Genomic DNA, 19,090 nt, shown 5'->3' with positions numbered 1-19,090 from the left:
AGTTGCTTGGAAGCAACAACTCTAATTCAAACATTCCTCCCTCATAGAGCGTGTCGGTGGGTCCAAGAATGGTGGCCAGCCAACGGTATGCATCATCCTCCACCTGGCACCCGTTGAATTTGCCATTATATTGCGAGCCCTGGAGTGGAGGCATGATAAAGAAGAATGAAAAGAAGTACAAAATTTGTTTGCGCAAGAGGCTTCATTGCTTACCAAAGTTTTCTCAGAAATAATTGAAAAAAAAATGTCCCCTTTTCAGATTGTTCCGTACTTTGTGAAACGAAAATTATGACCCTTGTCATCTGAAGCTTAAAACCAAATGGCATATGAGTAGTATCACTTTGCAAACTGCCTAACTTCTAAATCAGTGATGCCTTATGGGAAAAGCATGCTTTGATGGGAAGAGAAAAACATAAATACTTGATGATCGGTTGATGAATTCAAATTTTGTATGAAAGCAGAAGTGCGTTATCATGCGCATCATACATACATACACATGCATATGTACATATGTGTCTGTATGGTCACTACAGTATGCTGGCTGAATGTAAAAGGCTGTTAACCCAGGAGCTGCGTCAACGGTATTTTGTACATAAGATAAGCACGGTAGCAGCAGTTTCGGCCTTTTCGAACGCAGGTGCGTTAAACGGACAAAGAAACGAGCGAACGAATTTGAACTGTATTGACTCCTAAAAGGCGCGCTCTACAGCACACTTTGTGCATATGTGTTCGATGATTTTTAGAAACAATGAAAATACTTATAAGTTATCATATTTCACTTATAATGGCACTAGCCTTCCTTTGAAATCAAGACTGCAATACAGTTATTGCATGTGGCAATAATAAATGTTCATTTCGATATAATTGATACGATATAATGGCAAAAATATCGATGCATCTAAAAATAGCATCGCTGCTATCGATGTTTCTATGCAAATTAGCATTAATTTATTCACAAAACTCACAATGACGAAATAGTGTCCAAAACGGGCTACGTAAACGAATCTCGACCTATGATGCAAATCAAACGGCTACTCTGCAAGTCCTGCACCTTGGGCACAATGCTAATAGCCGCTGTGTGGATCCTGGCTCTCCTTCTCTATAGCCACAACCTGAATAGTTCCATACACACGGCTGGCTGGAGGTTCAACAAAACAAATACCACTCCCAGAGCTGAGTTGAGCTACCAGGCAAGGGTCACGAGTGGCTGCACTCCCAGCTCTTTCAACTCCTCCACAGCTGCCGCAGCGGATGCCCCCGAACCATTGGAGCTCCTGGGAGTGGTGCGCAACAAGCAGGACAAGTACATCCGGGATATTGGATATAAGCATCATGCCTTCAATGCTCTGGTATCCAATAATATTGGGCTATATCGAGAGATTCCGGACACGCGGCATAAGGTCTGCGACAGGAGCGAGACCAGCGAGGCGGAGAAACTGCCGCGAGCCTCTGTCATTATGTGCTTCTATAACGAGCACAAAATGACCCTGATGCGGTCCATTAAGACCGTCTTAGAGCGCACGCCCAGCTATCTGCTTAAGGAGATTGTCCTCGTCGATGACCATAGCGATCTGCCAGAGCTGGAGTTCCATCTGCACGGCGACCTCCGCGCCCGACTCAAGTACGACAATCTGAGGTACGTGAAGAACAACAAGCGGGAGGGCCTGATCCGCTCTCGTGTGATTGGCGCAAGAGAGGCCATCGGAGATGTCTTGGTCTTCTTGGATTCGCACATCGAGGTGAACCGTCAGTGGCTGGAGCCGCTGTTGCGCCTCATTAAGGCGGAGAACGCCACACTGGCCGTTCCAGTCATCGACCTGATCAACGCTGACACCTTCGAATACACCCCGAGTCCGCTGGTGCGCGGAGGATTCAACTGGGGCTTGCACTTCCGGTGGGAGAACCTGCCCGAGGGAACGCTCAAGGTGCCGGAGGACTTCCGTGGCCCTTTCCGCTCGCCCACCATGGCTGGCGGATTGTTTGCCGTAAATCGGCTATACTTTCAGGACATTGGCGAGTACGACATGGCCATGGATATATGGGGCGGCGAGAACATAGAGATCTCCTTCCGCGTGTGGCAGTGTGGCGGGGCCATCAAGATTGTGCCCTGCTCCCGTGTGGGCCACATCTTTCGGAAACGTCGTCCCTACACTGCGCCAGATGGGGCCAACACCATGCTAAAGAACTCCTTGCGACTGGCCTACGTCTGGATGGACAAGTACAAGGATTTCTATGTGAAGCACGAGAAGGTGCCAAAGGATTACGATTATGGAGACATAAGCGATAGGCTGAAACTGCGGGAGCGCCTCCAGTGTCGAGACTTTGAGTGGTACCTTCGGAACGTCTATCCGGAGCTTCACATACCAGGCGAGGAGCCAAAGAAGTCAGCCTCCGGTCCCGTCTTCCAGCCATGGCACTCGAGGAAACGCAACTACATTGACTCCTACCTGCTGCGACTGGCAGGCACGGAACTCTGCGCGTCCGTGGTGGCACCCAAGGTGAAGGGATTCTGGAAGAAGGGCAGCTCCCTGCAGCTCCAGCCCTGTCGACGCACGCCCAACCAACTGTGGTATGAGACAGAAAAGTCGGAGATCATACTGGACAAGCTGCTGTGCCTGGAGGCCTCGGGCGATGCCCAGGTGGTCGTCAATAAATGCCACGAGATGCTGGGAGACCAGCAGTGGCGCCACACGCGCAACTCCAACAGTCCCGTATACAATATGGCTAAGGGCACGTGCCTCCGAGCAGCGACTACGGAGGTGGGCGCCCTCATTAGTCTGGACCTGTGCTCGAAGTCGGCAGGCATTGGAGGCGCCTGGGACATTGTCCAGCAGAAAAAGGACGCGGAGAAGTCGGAAAAGGCGGACAAAGCGCTGTAAGCGGACGGCTTTGCAGCTGCAATTCAATATTAGACTGATAACTGTTTAGGTGCCAAGTTTATTATGTTTAAATAGCCAGTATTTTTGCATGAACTTTAATAATAATAAAAAAAAACGAATTTAAACATTTTAATGGAACTTAACAGCACTGTGTTAAGTAACAGCTTGCGCTTAACAGCCCACTACTCGTACCGAATATCGCATAGCAGCGTTATTTGCGATAGCGAACAGCTGATATTCGCATTTTAGTAAAAAACAGGCGCGAAATATTGTCAATTGTTTAAAACATAAACTATAAAATTTAAAAGCCATGCAAGCCAAAGCCACTGAAAGCCGGCGGGAGCCAACGCTGCACATGGGTAAGCAGAAATCCGTTAACATTAAAACGCAACTGAGAAACATTTTTTTTTGAATAGACACAAATGCACGCCGAAATTTCATCAAGTACCATGCCAAGCTTGGCGAGGTAAGTCTCTGCCCGATCCAAGAGGACAACCATTCTAGCTTGTGTTTCACAGAAACCCAGAACCACAGTTCGCTTTTTCGATCATTCTGACTGCTATACGGTCCATGGCAGCGATGACTGCGAGCTGGTGTCCAAGATTGTCTACAAGTCGACCGCGTTTATAGGTGCCCTGCTGCCCGACGACAAGGAGACCCTGCAGTTCGTGTCCCTGTCCAAGAGTAACTTTGAGTTGGCAGTGCGCGAGCTGCTCCTGGTGAAGAACTTGCGCGTTGAGGTCTACATCAAGCGTAATGAATGGCAACTGGAGTACCGCGGGTCGCCGGGAAACCTGCTGCAATTCGAGGACATCTTGTTTGCCAACAAGGAGGTCTTGGTGGGCAACAACATGATCTCGCTTCAGGTCAAACTCGAAGGTGGAACCCAGCGACGCGTGGGCGTGGCTAGTGTGGAGCAAAATGATTGCCAGTTCCAATTGCTCGAGTTTCTCGACGACGACTTCTTCACGGAGCTGGAGGCAACTGTTGTGCTCTTGGGACCGAAAGAGTGCCTACTGCCCTCAGTGGAAGGGGAATATGTACCCGTCAAAGCTCTGTTGGAGCGGAACGGAGTGATGATCACTGTGCCGAAAAAGAGCAGCGCCAACGATCTCTTGCAGGACCTGAATCGTTTGTTGCGATTCGCCAAAGGCCAGCAAGAGGATGCCACCGGGCTAAAGGAGCTGCAAATGCAGCTGGCCTCTGAATCCCTCAAGGTGGCCATAAAGTACTTGGACTTGGTCAACGATGCTGGCAACCTGGGACACTACGAAATCAAGCAACTAGATCTAAAGCGGTGAGTTTATTACAAGAGTTCGCTGTCCACTTTCATTAACATTCACTTTTATTCCAGATTTGTCCATTTAGATTCGGCTGCTGTGAGCGCTTTAAACATTATACCCAAGCCGGGTACTCATCCGTCCATGCCCTCGTACCGCTGGCAGAGCATTTTGGGTGTTCTGGATCAGTGTAGAACACCACAGGGTCACCGACTAATGGGCAAGTGGGTGAAGCAACCACTGCGCAGCCAGGAGATCCTAAACGACCGTCACAACATTGTCGAGTGTCTGCTGGAGTCGTCAGATACACTCGAGACCCTCAGCTTGGATTATCTAAAGCGCATTCCAGACATTCTGATGCTGACCAAGAAACTGATGCGTCGCAAGGCCACGTTGCAGGATCTGTTTCGCATCTATCAGGTCATATTGAGAACACCCAAAATTGTGCAGGTTCTGCTTGGACTAGAGAACTCGACGGTCGAGAGTGTGATTTGCTCGCCCTTCAAAGGTTTTCTAGAGGATCTCACGGGGCTCAAGCAGATGGTCGAGCAAGTGGTTGACTTTGAGGCAATCGAAAGGGGAGAGTACCTGGTAAAATCCTCCTTTGACAGCCGCCTTATGGAAGTCCAGCAGACCATGAACGAGTTGTACGAGAAAATGCAGCGCCTGCAGTCAAAGTGCAACGATGAACTTGATCTGGACGGCAAGCAGCAGGTCAAGTTGGAGAATGTGGCCAAGTTGGGCTACCATTTCCGCATCACCCTGAAGGATGACTCTGTTCTACGCAAGAATAAGAATTATCGCATCGTAGATGTGATAAAGGGCGGCGTGCGCTTTACCTCCGACAAGCTGGAGAGCTATGCCGAAGAGTTTGCCAGCTGCCACAGTCGGTACGAGGAGCAGCAGCAATCCATCGTTGAGGAGATCATACAGGTGGCTGTTGGGTATGCTGCACCCTTGACCTCTCTCAACAACGAGCTGGCCCAGCTGGACTGTTTGGTCAGCTTTGCTATCGCCGCCCGCAGTGCTCCCACTCCCTATGTCCGTCCCAAAATGCTAGCAGAAGGAGCTGGCCAGCTGGTTCTCAACGATGTGCGACATCCCTGCCTGGAGCTGCAGGAAAATGTTAGCTTCATAGTCAACAGTGTGGACTTTCAAAAGGGTAAGATGCAATCATTTATACTAATATAGGGAAACGTTTGAATGCATCTCTCTTCTGCTTCATTTAGATAATTGCAACATGTTCATCATCACAGGCCCCAACATGGGCGGCAAGAGCACATACATTCGATCCGTTGGAACTGCCGTGCTGATGGCCCATGTTGGTGCCTTTGTGCCTTGCAGCATGGCCACCATCAGCATGGTGGACTCGATTCTGGGTCGTGTGGGTGCCAGCGATAATATTATAAAGGGATTAAGTACTTTCATGGTGGAGATGATTGAGACTTCTGGTATTATAAGGGTAAGTAGAGGAGCAGTGGATCTTTATAAGATGTTGATGGATTTTCTTTCTTCTCAGACTGCAACGGACAAATCCTTGGTCATTATCGACGAGTTGGGACGCGGCACATCCACCTATGAGGGTTGCGGCATAGCCTGGTCAATTGCCGAGCATTTGGCCAAGGAAACCAAATGCTTCACGCTCTTTGCCACCCACTTCCATGAGATTACCAAGCTGGCCGAGACTCTGCAGACAGTGAAAAACTGTCACATGGCGGCAGTGGCCGACGCCGAAAACTTTACGCTGCTATATCAGGTGCGTCCTGGTGTGATGGAGAAGAGCTTCGGTATTCAGGTGGCTCGACTGGCAAACTTCCCCGAGGATGTGGTGCAGAATGCCGAGCAGATATACAATGAATTTGAGGACGAGCATGCCGACAAACAGAACAAGGAGGATAAGGCATTGCTCGAGAAGATTCAGGTTGCCATACAGCAGCTCTCGACGGCTGGCAACAATACGGAAATAAATGTGGAGGACCTCACCCAGCTGGTAACACAGTTTACGCAGGATATAAAGCAACTGGACAGCGACTACTTCAAGTCTGTGCTGGCCTCCAGTGAGGCTAAGGCCTAGACGGTTGGCTAAGATACAGCGATGGTGCAGTATTACTTTGAATTTCAAAACACAGTGCAGGAAGAGCAACGTCCCATTTCAATATTTAAACATTTATTGGTCTTTTTTATTTACTTATTAGTTGTATGTTCTTTTTCCTTCAATATTTTTCATGGTTTTTGTGTACATCTTTTTTTTGTTGTCAGTTTTAAACCGCTTTTTGTTTTAAACATCAAAAGTTCGTGAATTTCGCACGAACGTCTCTATGCATTTATATTGCTAAGGAAATTTAAAATTGTTTTTATCATTTTCAGTTTCAGTGGACATTTTCTTGTACAATGTGTATACGTGTCGAATTTGAAAAGTTTAGTGATTAAGAAGAGCGATAAACTCAAAGAGAATAGAGATGAATACTCGTATTACAATATGTTTTTGTTTTCCACGTATACCATTATAAATAGAATTAGTTTCGTAATAATTTTATACATTTTACAACGTTTAAACACTCCAAAAAATAAATATTGTATTAGTAATTTGGTTTGTTTAAAAAATTACATTTAATAGTTAACTGTTTACTTTTTCAATGTATCCTTTCTTCTACGCTTCGAGGACGCGTCCCCCTTTTTGATTTCATTTCCTTGAAAATAATTCCTAATTTAGTTTGTTACTTTTTTTCGTTTAACATTCGACTACGGGATTTTGTTTTTTTTTTTCAGTTTTCTATGCATAAATTCATAAAGTTCATGAAATGTTTCCACATTCGAAATACGATACAAAGGCAATTAGGTTTTTGGTATTCATTTCGTTTCGCCTCTCTGTCTTTGTGTGTATGTAACTGCTGCTGCTTGACAAAGTTTAAAGCCAGACAAAAGAACAATGAACAAACTTATCATTGAATGATTGGATTGGGGAACAAGTATTGCATACTCGTACTCTGCAGGTGGTCCTATTCGGGGTGCTATCAATCTGTGTGTGCGCGCTCTCACTGTTAACTCTGTTCGTTACATTTAATAAAAGTACACAATACGATACACAATTGAACAGTACAAAAAAACTGGGGAAAAACATAGTTTTTGCTGCCATGTAAACACTTAAACCATAGTTCATATAATTTGTAATTGGTTATAGCCCATTTGTGTATACTCGTATTTAATTGTGTATAAATCCATTTTGATTGTATACAGAAAAGCTAATAAATTTCCTCAAGACTTCTTCTTTCTTCGGTTGGGACAAAAGGGGACGAAATATTTATAATATTCTTAACAAGTGTGAGTGTTTATGGCTCTCGTGTGCATTCTCTTTCTTTTTTTTTTTTTTTTGGTTTTTTCCACTTGTAATATTATGCATTTTCATAAATTTGTATCTTTATAAAAATCAACTAAGTTTTATAAAATTACAAAAATAATTGTCGTTAGAATTATTTTCGTTTTGCTTACATAATTGGTTTTCCTTCTCGTTTGTTTTGGTTTTCTTTTGTTAATATTTGGCATAGGTTGTACCATAATAAACTATCAAAATAGTCAATGAAACGTGGGGTCTTTAGCTAGAGGCGTTATTTATATAAAAACTTAACCTTCTAACATTCTATGAAACTGACGGTCTTGGGTCTTCTTTTGGTTTTAAATTAATTTCTTTATGCTTTATGCACTTCCAGCATTTTTCCATCAATATATATCTATAAAGTAAGACCAGTTTCATAATCTTTGGCGTAGTTTGTAAGTCTAAAAGTTGAAATTGCTCTCGCTAAAAGTGGTTTAGTTCCAAAGATTGTGCCAGTTTTGGATTGGTTTTGCTTGTTAAACATTCGACTAGAATTTGACTACAGAATAGTTTATAATCTATAGGAAACAAAAAATAATATTCTCGTATATGTAATTATAATCAACAAATCTTATGGTACATATACAGAATTGTATATAGTTGTATATATAATTTAACGCATAAAGCAGCGCGTCAAGTAAAACATCAAAATTATGGTCAGCGGCAGCAGCTGGAGCGTCAGAACCAGCCGCGAGGCATTGCCGCAATAGGTGTACAGTTCCTCCTAAGGATGAGGCACAGATTAGAGTTTAAAAAGGTAATGAGTACTACAACTATGCACTCACATTCTCGTGTTCTGTGTAACACTCTTCGATGCGTCGCCGCTCGTAGAAGCTCATATTGAGCTTGTAGCAGGGAAACTCCTTGCTGTATTCCAATATTGGCTGCGGCTCGGTTGTGAGCCGCACACTACGTGACGGCATCAGGACATTGACCACGACCAGCAGCAGATTGGAGTTGGGTATTTTCTTGACCAGAAACGGACGCGTTGATGGGACCTCGACAAAGTCATTGATGCCTATCAGGGCAGCGGGCTGGAGGGCGTAGAGCGTGGAACGCATGTCGCAGGGATGATAGATGGGATCCGGTTCGGGTTCCTGGAACAGCGCATCGTCATCATCGCTATCTTCTTTCGGCTTGGCAGCTCCGCCTGAATTACTCTCCCCCACGGCCACGTATTCGTCCTCAATATCGTCCGTATATTCCATGACTAAAAATTAATACATTTTCTATTGTGAAGGCAAAGAAAATCTAACTAATTTATCACTTACAGGGCGCTCCATCCACCCACCATTGGATTCTCTGGTACTGAAAGAAGAGCCGTGCCACCAGCCACTTCCAGCCCAGACTCAGCAGGCGCAGGGGCTAAAAAGAAAAGAAACGAAAAGAAAAGGAATTGTGAAGCAAATACCGCAAGGAGAAATCTTCTACGACATACATGCAGCAGGCTGTGTCCATCGCTGTTTGTCTTTGGCTCCTCCTTGCACTGCACCTGGTAGTCGTACACCTCGATGGCCTGGAAAATGCCCTTCTCCACCATGGCAGCCATAACATCACCATGAAACTCGCCAAAGAACTTTCCTGTGGTGTTCATATTCTGGCCAATCACAATGTATGCGTTATTGTCGATGACCACACAATCCACATCGTCATCGGTGCAGATGGGCAGGCAATGGTTGCACTATGAAAAGAGAAGATTATAATGTTGGACCGATCTCATTGCTTGCCTCGGGCTCACGTTATCCACAGCGGTGATGCTGAAGAATCGCTCCCACATGCGAGCGTGGGAGAACTGAAAGCCAACGACGCACGCGGGCGCCTCCTTGCCACCATCGCGCGGGAAGATGGCATGCGAGGCGGTCACCTTGAGGTCGCTGTCCTCCATTGGATCGTTGTAGTGCTTCACGGAGTAAACGAAGCTCTCCGTGCGATCCTCGTGATGCTGCAGAATTGCGCTCTTGTACCAGGTCTCATCGATGGCTGTTGTATGATAGTCGCCGAACTCCCGATCGGTGTCCACCTCCACCTCTCCAAAGATGAATTGCCAGCGGGTCAGACCGCTCATTGTGGCCACGAAACGCAGAGTGGCACCGAAGCGAGTGATTAGCTGGCGCTCCTCCTCGCTCTCAAACTTCCACTCGCCATAGCTGGAGTTTGTCACCTTGGCGTCGAAGATGAGAAGATGCACCAGCTCCTTGTTGCAGTAGTAGGCATCATCGCCGAGGGTCTTGCGGCCGCAGTTCACTGGGGATGGGCATAGATGAGGATTGGGGATTGAGTTGGGTGAAAGGAATACTTACAATCATCTTTGTCATCCCAGTCGGACTCGTCCTCGGCATATTGCTCCGCCCACTTCCACTTGCCCTTGACCATCTTGCCCAGAAACTCTCGCAACTCCGCCTCGGGTGTCTTGAACTCATGGCCCTCCAGATAGTGATACTTGCAGTAGACCCTAAGGGGGGGAGCATATATTTAAGGAGTACTTTGAATGGGAAATGGCTCTACCCACCAGTCTGGATGAACTTTCCAATTCTCCCCGATGAAAAAGTCCGATATATTGACCTTCATGTGTATGTTCTTGAGCACCTCTTCGCCGACCTTGATCCACGTCTTGCCATACTCGCTGGGCATCACAATGCCCAATGTAAACGGTGTATTGGGCAGCGGGGCAAAGAAGTAGTCCTGCATCTCTTCCGACACGCGTCGCATCTTGTCGTAGTGGAATTTCACCGAGATGTCCTTGAACTCCTTGGCCTCATGGCGCACCATAGCGCTGCGTATCTTCAGAATCGATTCACCCGGCTCGCGTGGACTCTGATCCTCGAAGAGATGTTCCACCTCGGTGAAGTCGATGCTGTTGTAGTTGGGATTCATTTTGCCATTCGTCTGCAAGGTGCAGAGAAGAGATATTACAGCCAGCACTGTGAGTAGTTGGTTTGCCTTATACTCACCCCAAGGGGCCGCAGATCGGGATGCAGCAGAACATATCCATTGTTGGACACTACAAACGAGTACCCGTTGACGCCAAGCTAAAAAGGATCGGGGGCAGCATTAGCTTACGTTCGATTTGCACTGCTCGAGGACTCACCTTGTAGGGTAGCGTCAGCTTGTCTATGTCCTCCACGGGCACATCTGTACCCGCCACACCCAACAGACGTGCCCTTCGATTGGTGCTGTTCTCGTGGCGATAGAAGCGGTCAAAGGCGGGCACTCCCACCGCTATCATGAGGCGGGGCCGTCGATCATCCGAGGTCTTTGGATCATACTAAAGCAGAGATTGTTACAATTTATTTAGGGGAAAAGAATGTCTGTCTGTCTGCTCACCGTTTTGTCTGTAAAGGCGTGTGTCCAGGTGGGCGGATGCTGTTCATTTTGCAGCACCAAGGGCGTAGCTATGACATCGACGTATTTGAGCACCTCCTCGTGCACCTCGTCCAGCGACTGAACATGCGAGTAGTAGCCACGATTCAGGCAAGCCATCCACTGTATCTCGCGCACCTTCGTCACTTCCTTGCCCAGAAGGTACGTGAATATTCGCACGTTCATGTGGGAGGTGCCATTCTCGCCGTTCCCCCAGTTGTACTTCTGGAAAACTTCGGTGGTGTTGCCGGCCACGCCGTCGGTGACCAGCATTATGGCCTGATTGCAGGTGGAGTTCGCGCTGCAGTGCCGCTTCTCGTAGTAGGTGTGCAGCAGCTGGAAGGCCTTCTCGTAGGCGAGTGTGAGATTCGCATAGCCCTCCGGGTCCGGTAGATTGGCAATGGCTTCGTTGAACACCTCAATGTTCTCGGGCGTGGCCTGTACAAGGGCGCCATTGAAGCAGGGTATGATATCATCAACGCCGGCGGAGTAGTTGAAGATCGTAAAGAAATCATTGTTGGAGAATGTGTCAAGGATGCTGCGTATGGTGAACTTGGCCACGTGATTTCGGAAGCCCGTCATCGAGCCGGAGTGGTCCAGTAGGATGACAATGTCCTTCGAGCACGTAGCCGTCTCAATGTACCAGGATCGCTTGCGACAGTCGTAGGTGTCGGCGTCCAGGCGATTGGGGTGCGGATCTGTCCATTGAGAGGCGGGATAGTGACGCAGTATGCCCGTGTCGGAGCCAAAGTACTGCCAGGAGAGTGCCGGATCCGATTGATAGTTCTGCCGAAAGACCTCGTCCAGCTGCTCTGACCACATGATGGTCTTTAGAACACGCTTCGAGCGATCCCACACGTTGGAGGGCACATGCACCGAACTGTGCTCCGTGTCCACGGGCGTGTTGTAGAAGTGCGTGTCCGGATTGAGCTCCATCTCGCGGTACATCCACGCAAACTCGGCCTCATTCGGCTCCAGCTCCTCGGAACTGTTCCCGTTGAACGTCGAGTACTTGCTGGAGAAGTAGGTGTAGTTAGCCTCCGCATAGGTGAGATTGAACTCGAAGTTCTCATAGACGCTCTCCGCTTTCTCCTGTATGCAGCGCACTGCGTCCATTTTTCGTGCCAGCATCTTGCCCACATTGGCCGTAATTGACTGGATCAGCTCGGTGCCATTCTTCAGCTCTACACGGGCATTGTACTCCTTGTACTTCTCCTTGATCTCCTGCGATTTGGTGATTTTCTGCGCCAGCAGAAACAGCTCATCCCCAAACTTTGTGGCCCATTTGCCCACGCTGCAACGAAACGAGAGGAAAACGATTTAGAAATCTGGCCACTCTACACTGTCCACACAAAAAGTCGCAAAAATGTCAACCACCTGTCCGAGCTCCTCCACTAATTCAATTAGCTCACACGTTTGTCAGCGGTTCGTCAGGCGAGGGAGGAAGCGTGTGGGAGCGGCAAGATGTTTGTGGGACAAGCAAGAAGGTGTGTTCTCAAAAAGAGACGCACCCTGAGCAGCGACGCCAGCGTTCCCACCACAATCAGCTGTGCATGGTGTACGTCTGTGTGTGTGTCTGTGATGAGAAATCAACAAGTGCCTGCGCGCGCACTTTTTCTCTTTCTCTTTGCATTCTCTTTATTTTCTCTTACCAGCAACAACACACATTATCTCTTTCTGTCTCTTAAACTATGGTGCTAAGATTCTTTAGCTAAAATTCCATAACTTAGGGTAACCAAAAAGAAAACAATTAATTAATTACTCAGAAATGCTTGTGCGCTTTCTAGGTGTTGGAGTTAATTACAATAATCAGAGGCGTGTGTTTAACAGGTATCTTTGACGTTTTTAAACACTGTATTTGCACGTTTGAAATCATTAATTAATTTAAAATATTATCATTTATCATTATCTTTCCTTATAGCTCAATTATTTTGCATAGCAGCTTGACCATTAAAATAGATTATCAAATTTCCAACCTTTAATTATATTAAAATCAAAATTTTCCTCTAATTCAATCAGCAGTTTTCTGAGTATCACGGATTGCCATTACTTTCGAATGGAAGTCAATTCGTGACTAAAAATAGTTAACCTTTGCAGCGCATTCGCTGATCACATTAGCCTAACCCACTCTTCAAGTGTAAGTTCAGCAATTATTATAAACATTTGATGGATTGTGGTGGCCTGCGCATGACTGCACTATGCGATTTTTCTCTTACTCCCCAATTTGTATGGCGGCGGGGGGTGCGCTCTTTGTTGGGGCATTGATGGTGCCAACGCTGCCGGCGGCGCTGCTTCGGCCATTTTCATTTCACTTCTGTCGCCGACGCGACCGTTGCCTTTGACACAGTTATTCCGCACCGCACATGCACACACGCACCCTCGAAAACGGGACAGCCCCGGCGTATGGTCTGGTCTGGCATTTGTTTGTGGCGTCTGTTTCTAGTGGAAAATGGATGATACCTCTCTGGGTTTTATTGCGTCCTGGAATTGTTCAATTAATTTGGCAACATCGCTTTGAGCTTGACCGTACTCGTACTCATATCTTGTTTGTCATTGTTTTAGATGGCTCTTGTTATCAGTGCCTGTCAACAACAACAACAAGGATGAGTTGAAGCTATAATTCAGTCCCGGTTCGCCTAGGAGCCAAATAGAAGTACGACAGCGGTCAACAGACTATTCCCACGAATTTCTAAATATTCCTCTAACAATATTAAGTACTTTTAGATGGAGATTAATTTAAATTTGTCGTGTTCGAGTTGAAAAAATAGGAATTCAATGCCAAGAAGAACCCACTGGGGGGGGGGCGATTTTCATTTTAGTTTTCCTCCTAAAGAGATATCACTGCTGATGAATATATATTGTAGGCGGGTGAGCATTTTCCTGTTGCGGCTTTGCCAAACACATTTTCAACATTGTTTTACATTTTAAATTGATTTTTTTTGCTGCTCCCTGGCGTACAAATGGCCATATTCTATTAATGCCTGGCATTGCGGCAAGAGTCCCGCCTCTCTATTAAATATTCTGTGTAATGGGAACATTAAAAGTCTTTTGGCTTTGCGCTCCCTCTCCAGGCCAACATTGTGTGGCTATTTAGTACCGCTAATTTGGTCAAAAACATTTCATTTTCATTTCCCTTTGATGTAGACTACTAATTGGACTTTTACTTAATTCGAAATTGAGTGGCCTTGCGACAGTTTTATGAGTCAGTCGCATAGTTTTTTTTTACCCATCTTTGCTTTTTTGTTTTCTTTTCCACTTAGATCTAAGGAAATTTGTATTAATACAAATTTTTGTATATTCGATATAAAAGATATTAACTGAACATTTATTTATAATTTCGCTGAATGTTTGCTCAATAATTTTGTATGAGTGTGATTCTCTGACGTTTGTACTCTGATGCAAGTATTACTAAAACAATCTTCCATATAAAATATGACTAAATATTTGAAACTAAAATATAAATGATATCATAAATGAGTGCGAATTCAGTGCCTATTAATAATCGATTAATTTGAATATCTTCGACACAAAAAACATGTGACAAAAAATTGAAAGTCTAAAACTGTTTAGGAATGTTTAAGGTACATTTCATTAACAACAATTTTGATAGTTGTGTGTCCAGTAGAATGTGAGATTCTACTGTAAAACAAACCTCTGTTCCCATTCGAAGTTTTTCAACAAAATATATTTACAGGAAATATTGATTTGCACATGAAATATAGTGAAAAAATGTGTATTAAATATTTCATGATAAGAAAATAGTCTTCTTCCCATTAATTGTCATAGCTTGGCTTTGAAATCAGTATACAAAATATATATTATATTCAGATATTATTTGGGAATAAACTTATGAACCCTTTATCTAATTAAAATTATGATTATCTGCTTGTTTGCTCACTAACTCGCAACACAAACATTTTCAATGGAGGCAAACAAACAAATACAAAAATGTCCACCGTCTGGTTACTTAAATTAATTGCACAACTTTGGGCATGATGTTTAGCGGTCCCAACAAATGTCCAATAAAGTATTCATTAGGCGTAAATAGGCGTCGCTGGTTCTACCATTCTACATGTCTGCGTCGTTCCCCATGTCAGACAAATAATTTCTTTATGTGACTTTATGAAAAGTTGGGGCCCAAAACAAAATGCGAAGCGTCTCGACCCCCAAAGCAACCATCTCGGAGACCAAAAGTGAGACGGCGGGAATGAGTAAAGGTAGACAAAATGCTGACGCACACATGCACGCAGAATGAAAAGGAGAAAAAACGCTCGAAACAAAAGACAAAATGCTTAAGCACGCAATGCGAAATGACCGACAGAACGTGCTTGAGGTTCGACTCTTGAAATACCTCGGGGGAAATCTAGTGGTCATAAAACTGAAAAGTCATAAACTCAAGATGTGATTAAATATTTATTTGGGGTTTGTGAGGATTTTCCATCAAATTGCAGCCATGAAGCACATGAAGACTTTTACATAAGGCTTTGGTGACGGTTATTTAAATGGATTACGGGTTTTTATCTCGGTTTATTTGATTCCAATCTCATTGAGCTAAGAAAGGAAATTCCTAAAAAGATGTATGCACTAACAATTTTTGGCGTGTGCTGCATTTCAAATAAATATAAAGCTAAAATAAAATCAAAAGCCAGCGGGGAAATGCTCCAACAAAAGGATTTCAGTTTCCATTGCCTATTGTTCTGACCCATTTTATTCAAAGAATAAATAACTGAGTTTTTGTTTACCACAAGTATAGATAGAGAATGTTTCAGAGATATTTCAAAGCCTTTTGCACAATGTGGCGATACACATAGGATACATTTATGGATGACTCAATTTAAAGCAATATCTACTCAAACTGAATGCTATCCGCACACAAATTGAATGCTTAACTAAGCAAGCAACATATTTAATACCAAATCCAATAAAGTCAGTGGTCATGAAGTGAATGCTAATTTTAATGGACTAATTTCAATGTAGTCTGCCCAAAATAATTTGATTTTCGTTTGAAGTGAAATCCAATTGGCATGAATTACATAGACAGAATGAAATGTGCGGGTTCTATGTCGATTAAAGTCGGTTGAGAGAACCGTAAAATGCATCTAGCATCTAGTCGGTTGTTGTTCAATGTGTGTAAAATTACTCAAAGTCTTAAGATACAACATTATTGGGAATTGATGAGAAAATAATCTGCGAAGATAAGAAAATATTATGCGATCCCCACAGGGCACCCACAGCCCAATAAGCCCACTTAATGCCTACAGGGAATTTCTGTAAAGAAAATGCCAGAGGGAGCTGGCGGCTGCCAAACAAAATTAGCATAAAATGTACGAAAAATTAACGAGCGACATCGAAAACGAGACGAAGATGGCCACAGGGAGCGGCAGGAGCAGGGCCCGAGTAGGGGGGAAGCGAGTAACATCAGCGACAAAGACGATGATGATGGAAAAACGCCCCATAATTGACTTGTTTTCAAAAGCCCCCTACAAGGGATACGTGCGGGTATGCGTGTCGAACCACGCGTTCGAGTAGGTTTTAAGGGGGAAACTTACGCTTCATCCGCTGCTGAGGCCTGCACCAAGATGGACGAGGATAAGGTGGAACCGCCGCCATGCGGCGTCGTCGCTGGCGGCCCGCAAATCAGCAACAACAACAGCGGCTGGGAGACGAGAAATGCGGTCAAAATGACAGCAAAATGTGTCATCAACTTTTCGCATAAACCAAACATTTTTCTCGCATTTTCCTTGTTGTTTCGCTACGACGATTCTCGCTGGGATTGGATATATGTATATAGAACTGGACACTATGGCATCGACGGGGTGCTAACCGCACCGCACCGGGAGAACCCCTCAAAATTGATATACAATTTTGGGTGGAGTCGCAGCGCCGACAGCGACGCCAGCAGCGATGGGATTTTCTTTCTTTCTTGCTTTTCTTTTTTCTTCTCACTCTTTACATTCACCACAAACCGAACGACCAACGACACGCTGGGCGTATGCGTACTGAAAATAATAATAACAATAACCGTGATTATTGCGTACACTCGCTGGCCACGTAAACACCACAAAGGAAAATGTAACTTTTCATTTCGGGTCGGCCAAAGTGGACGTGAATGTGATTCTCGTAATTTATTTTCGTATTTTAGTTTTCCTCAGCTGTGCGTAGGAAATTTTCTATATATAAACGCTTTGCTCTTAGTGCGGGGCTCCGAACGCTTTTTGATTACACATATGGAGCACACTGTCACCGCCTTTGTGTGTATGTGTGTGTACGTGTGTTCGGGTGTGAGTGTGTGTGGGTCCCGAGTCGGGGGTCTTCCGCGTTTTCCGAGCCACGAACCGCCGACGTTGAAGAGCTGCGAATGACTGAAAATTGTGGAAATAGCGCCTGAAAGCGAGAATTGTTAGAATCTCTTTCGCTTCCTCTCTCTCGCTTAGTCTCTCTTCTATGTGGCGCTCTTTGGTGTCCTATTTTTAGTCGCTCTCCTCGGCTGCTTTTCTCTGCCATGTTTACATTTTGGCGCCGCCCGCTTTTCCGGAACAGCTGTTACCGTTGGCCTTTCCTTTATCTATTGATTTTACCACAAGGGAATCCATTGAGTTTTCCTCGGATTCCCTTTTGTGCCGCATATTCACAACAGAGAGAAGGAGCGGTTTTTTTCCCGTTCTTACTTTTGTAAAGAGGCATCTCTGTGGAAGAGAACTGCAAGAGTTCCGACACTGTTCGGAATGTTTGGGAATAGCATTAATCATGCCTCTGATGTCTGTCGAGATTTGTGTTTCATGTGTGTAGTATTTATGAGTAATTTTATATATGTTCTTTTGTTAAAGGTTGAGAAATCCCTTTATAGAAGACCCAGAAGTTTCGATCAGAATATTACTCAGAAGTTAATTATATTTTGAGCTGCCATCTAATCAAACCATTTAGTAATGGTAATGGTTAAAAATGTTTCTAGTTTATGGGAACATTTTCCAGAAGAGAAAAGTGTAGTGTGTTTGAATGACAATTTTAAATTTTGTATTACAATCACAAAATATTTGTTATTGATCCATAGATTTGATGAAGAACACTTATTGGTGTTCATGAACAGGAACCGACCCTGGATCCCTGTATATAATACAGTAAACTCGAGAAAAAGGAACAAAAATGTGCATCGATCTATGAGCGGTGCAGCCATACAAATATTTATTTATTATTAGTTTTTTATTATTTAATAACTTCCTATACAATATGCATAAATTTGGAAAAAGAACTGTTCGAATTTACAACTCGCTTCGAGCCGCATTCTTGATACATAAATAAATTTCTGATGATAAATCAATTCGAAATCGACACTCCCATCCATTGCATTCAAATCTCGAGACTAATACAGTACGTCCCAGGATGCCGACTTAATTGCTCTCTGCCCCAGCCATATGCAGCCTGAATATTTCATGTGGCACAAACAGACTATGGGGGACTATCATCTGGGCATAATCCCCGTTCAGACATTCTGTGTGCGTTTAGCAAGAAAATCCAATTTCAGTGGGCAAAACCCGAAACAAAAAAAACCAAACCATTTTCCGCATACGCACACACACGAAATAGAAACAGAACGACAAAGTTCAAGTGCGCCTACCGCACACGGCTACTGTGCCCCCAACAAACTCATGCCTTCACCCACGCAGGACACCGGGACACCGAGACATGGGGACATCAGGACATCAAGACATCAAGGACGTGCAGGAAGCCAAGTATCATCACACATATGTATAGCCTCATAGTCGCTCTGACGGTTATGAGGAGCCAGAGTCATGCCCAGAATCATGCCCACAAGAGTTGATGCCTGCCCGCCCTCGCCGGCTTTGCCATGCCATGATGATGATGACAACGCACTTAGTCAAATTTTTAATGAACTCAACAACGTTTTACTTTTACAAAAAAAGAGAAAATACAAAGTAGGAGGCAAACGTCGTACATTGCGACTAGAAAATACCCGTTACGTAGATTTATTCTGAAGAAAATATGAAGAAAAGAAATGGCAATGCATTGCCAGATCGAAATATGTGTACTGCTCCAGCAACGACCTCTTTTCCCTTACAACTGCCTTGTGAGTATGGTTTAAGTCAATACGAATTCTGTATTCTGTGCCCAAGTACCCATGTACAAGCACGAGGTATGCATAACAACTAGAGGAGCACATGATGAAGGACACTCTTGGA

The 19,090-nt window shown here is 44.7% G+C and overlaps 3 protein-coding genes across 4 annotated transcripts; 2 read left to right on the top strand and 1 right to left on the bottom strand.

Moving 5' to 3' along the window:
• The first annotated feature begins 906 nt into the window (after nt 1-906).
• On the top strand, nt 907-3,012 carry LOC117584614 (polypeptide N-acetylgalactosaminyltransferase 35A). Its single transcript, XM_034273629.1, has one exon. The coding sequence runs from the start codon at nt 1,014-1,016 to the stop codon at nt 2,877-2,879; it is 1,866 nt and encodes a 621-aa protein (XP_034129520.1). The 5' UTR covers nt 907-1,013; the 3' UTR covers nt 2,880-3,012.
• Nucleotides 3,013-3,087: 75 nt separating this feature from the next.
• LOC117584612 (DNA mismatch repair protein spellchecker 1) lies at nt 3,088-13,767 on the top strand. 2 transcript variants are annotated; one of them, XM_034273627.1, is made up of 8 exons: nt 3,088-3,238; nt 3,296-3,345; nt 3,398-4,176; nt 4,234-5,321; nt 5,389-5,621; nt 5,679-6,257; nt 9,737-9,738; nt 13,757-13,767. In XM_034273627.1, exons 1-6 carry the CDS (start codon nt 3,190-3,192, stop codon nt 6,231-6,233), a joined length of 2,754 nt encoding a protein of 917 aa, XP_034129518.1. In that variant the 5' UTR covers nt 3,088-3,189; the 3' UTR covers nt 6,234-6,257; nt 9,737-9,738; nt 13,757-13,767. The 2 variants fall into 2 exon arrangements, with proteins under 2 accessions (XP_034129518.1, XP_034129517.1); XM_034273626.1 differs by lacking the exons at nt 9,737-9,738; nt 13,757-13,767 and having other exon boundaries at nt 5,679-6,680.
• LOC117584610 (voltage-dependent calcium channel subunit alpha-2/delta-3) lies at nt 7,668-17,247 on the bottom strand. Its single transcript, XM_034273625.1, has 11 exons — nt 16,442-17,247; nt 10,857-12,186; nt 10,621-10,797; nt 10,484-10,561; nt 10,042-10,418; nt 9,833-9,984; nt 9,271-9,776; nt 8,971-9,213; nt 8,804-8,897; nt 8,318-8,742; nt 7,668-8,256 (listed from the first exon to the last, which is right to left on the bottom strand). The coding sequence occupies exons 1-11, from the start codon at nt 16,615-16,617 to the stop codon at nt 8,146-8,148; spliced, it is 3,669 nt and encodes a 1,222-aa protein (XP_034129516.1). The 5' UTR covers nt 16,618-17,247; the 3' UTR covers nt 7,668-8,145.
• Between the last annotated feature and the right edge of the window lie 1,843 nt (nt 17,248-19,090).

Source organism: Drosophila guanche, unplaced genomic scaffold, assembly GCF_900245975.1.
Source record: "Drosophila guanche unplaced genomic scaffold, DGUA_6, whole genome shotgun sequence".
Lineage (NCBI taxonomy): Eukaryota > Metazoa > Arthropoda > Insecta > Diptera > Drosophilidae > Drosophila > Drosophila guanche.
This window is presented reverse-complemented; position numbering and strand designations above follow the sequence as displayed.

Bases quoted from the DNA above. Each gene is read 5' to 3' on its own strand.
- LOC117584614 (XM_034273629.1), top strand. From the start codon at position 1,014: ATGATGCAAATCAAACGGCTACTCTGCAAGTCCTGCACCTTGGGCACA.
- LOC117584610 (XM_034273625.1), bottom strand. From the start codon at position 16,617: ATGTTTGGTTTATGCGAAAAGTTGATGACACATTTTGCTGTCATTTTG. The intron at 12,187-16,441 runs GTAAGTTTCCCC...GTTTCGTTGCAG, and splicing joins GCCTCAGCAGCGGATGAAGC to CGTGGGCAAATGGGCCACAA. The intron at 8,898-8,970 runs GTATGTCGTAGA...TTTTCTTTTTAG, and splicing joins ATGGACACAGCCTGCTGCAT to CCCCTGCGCCTGCTGAGTCT.
- LOC117584612 (XM_034273627.1), top strand. From the start codon at position 3,190: ATGCAAGCCAAAGCCACTGAAAGCCGGCGGGAGCCAACGCTGCACATG. The intron at 3,239-3,295 runs GTAAGCAGAAAT...TTTTTTGAATAG, and splicing joins GGAGCCAACGCTGCACATGG to ACACAAATGCACGCCGAAAT. The intron at 5,322-5,388 runs GTAAGATGCAAT...TGCTTCATTTAG, and splicing joins CAGTGTGGACTTTCAAAAGG to ATAATTGCAACATGTTCATC.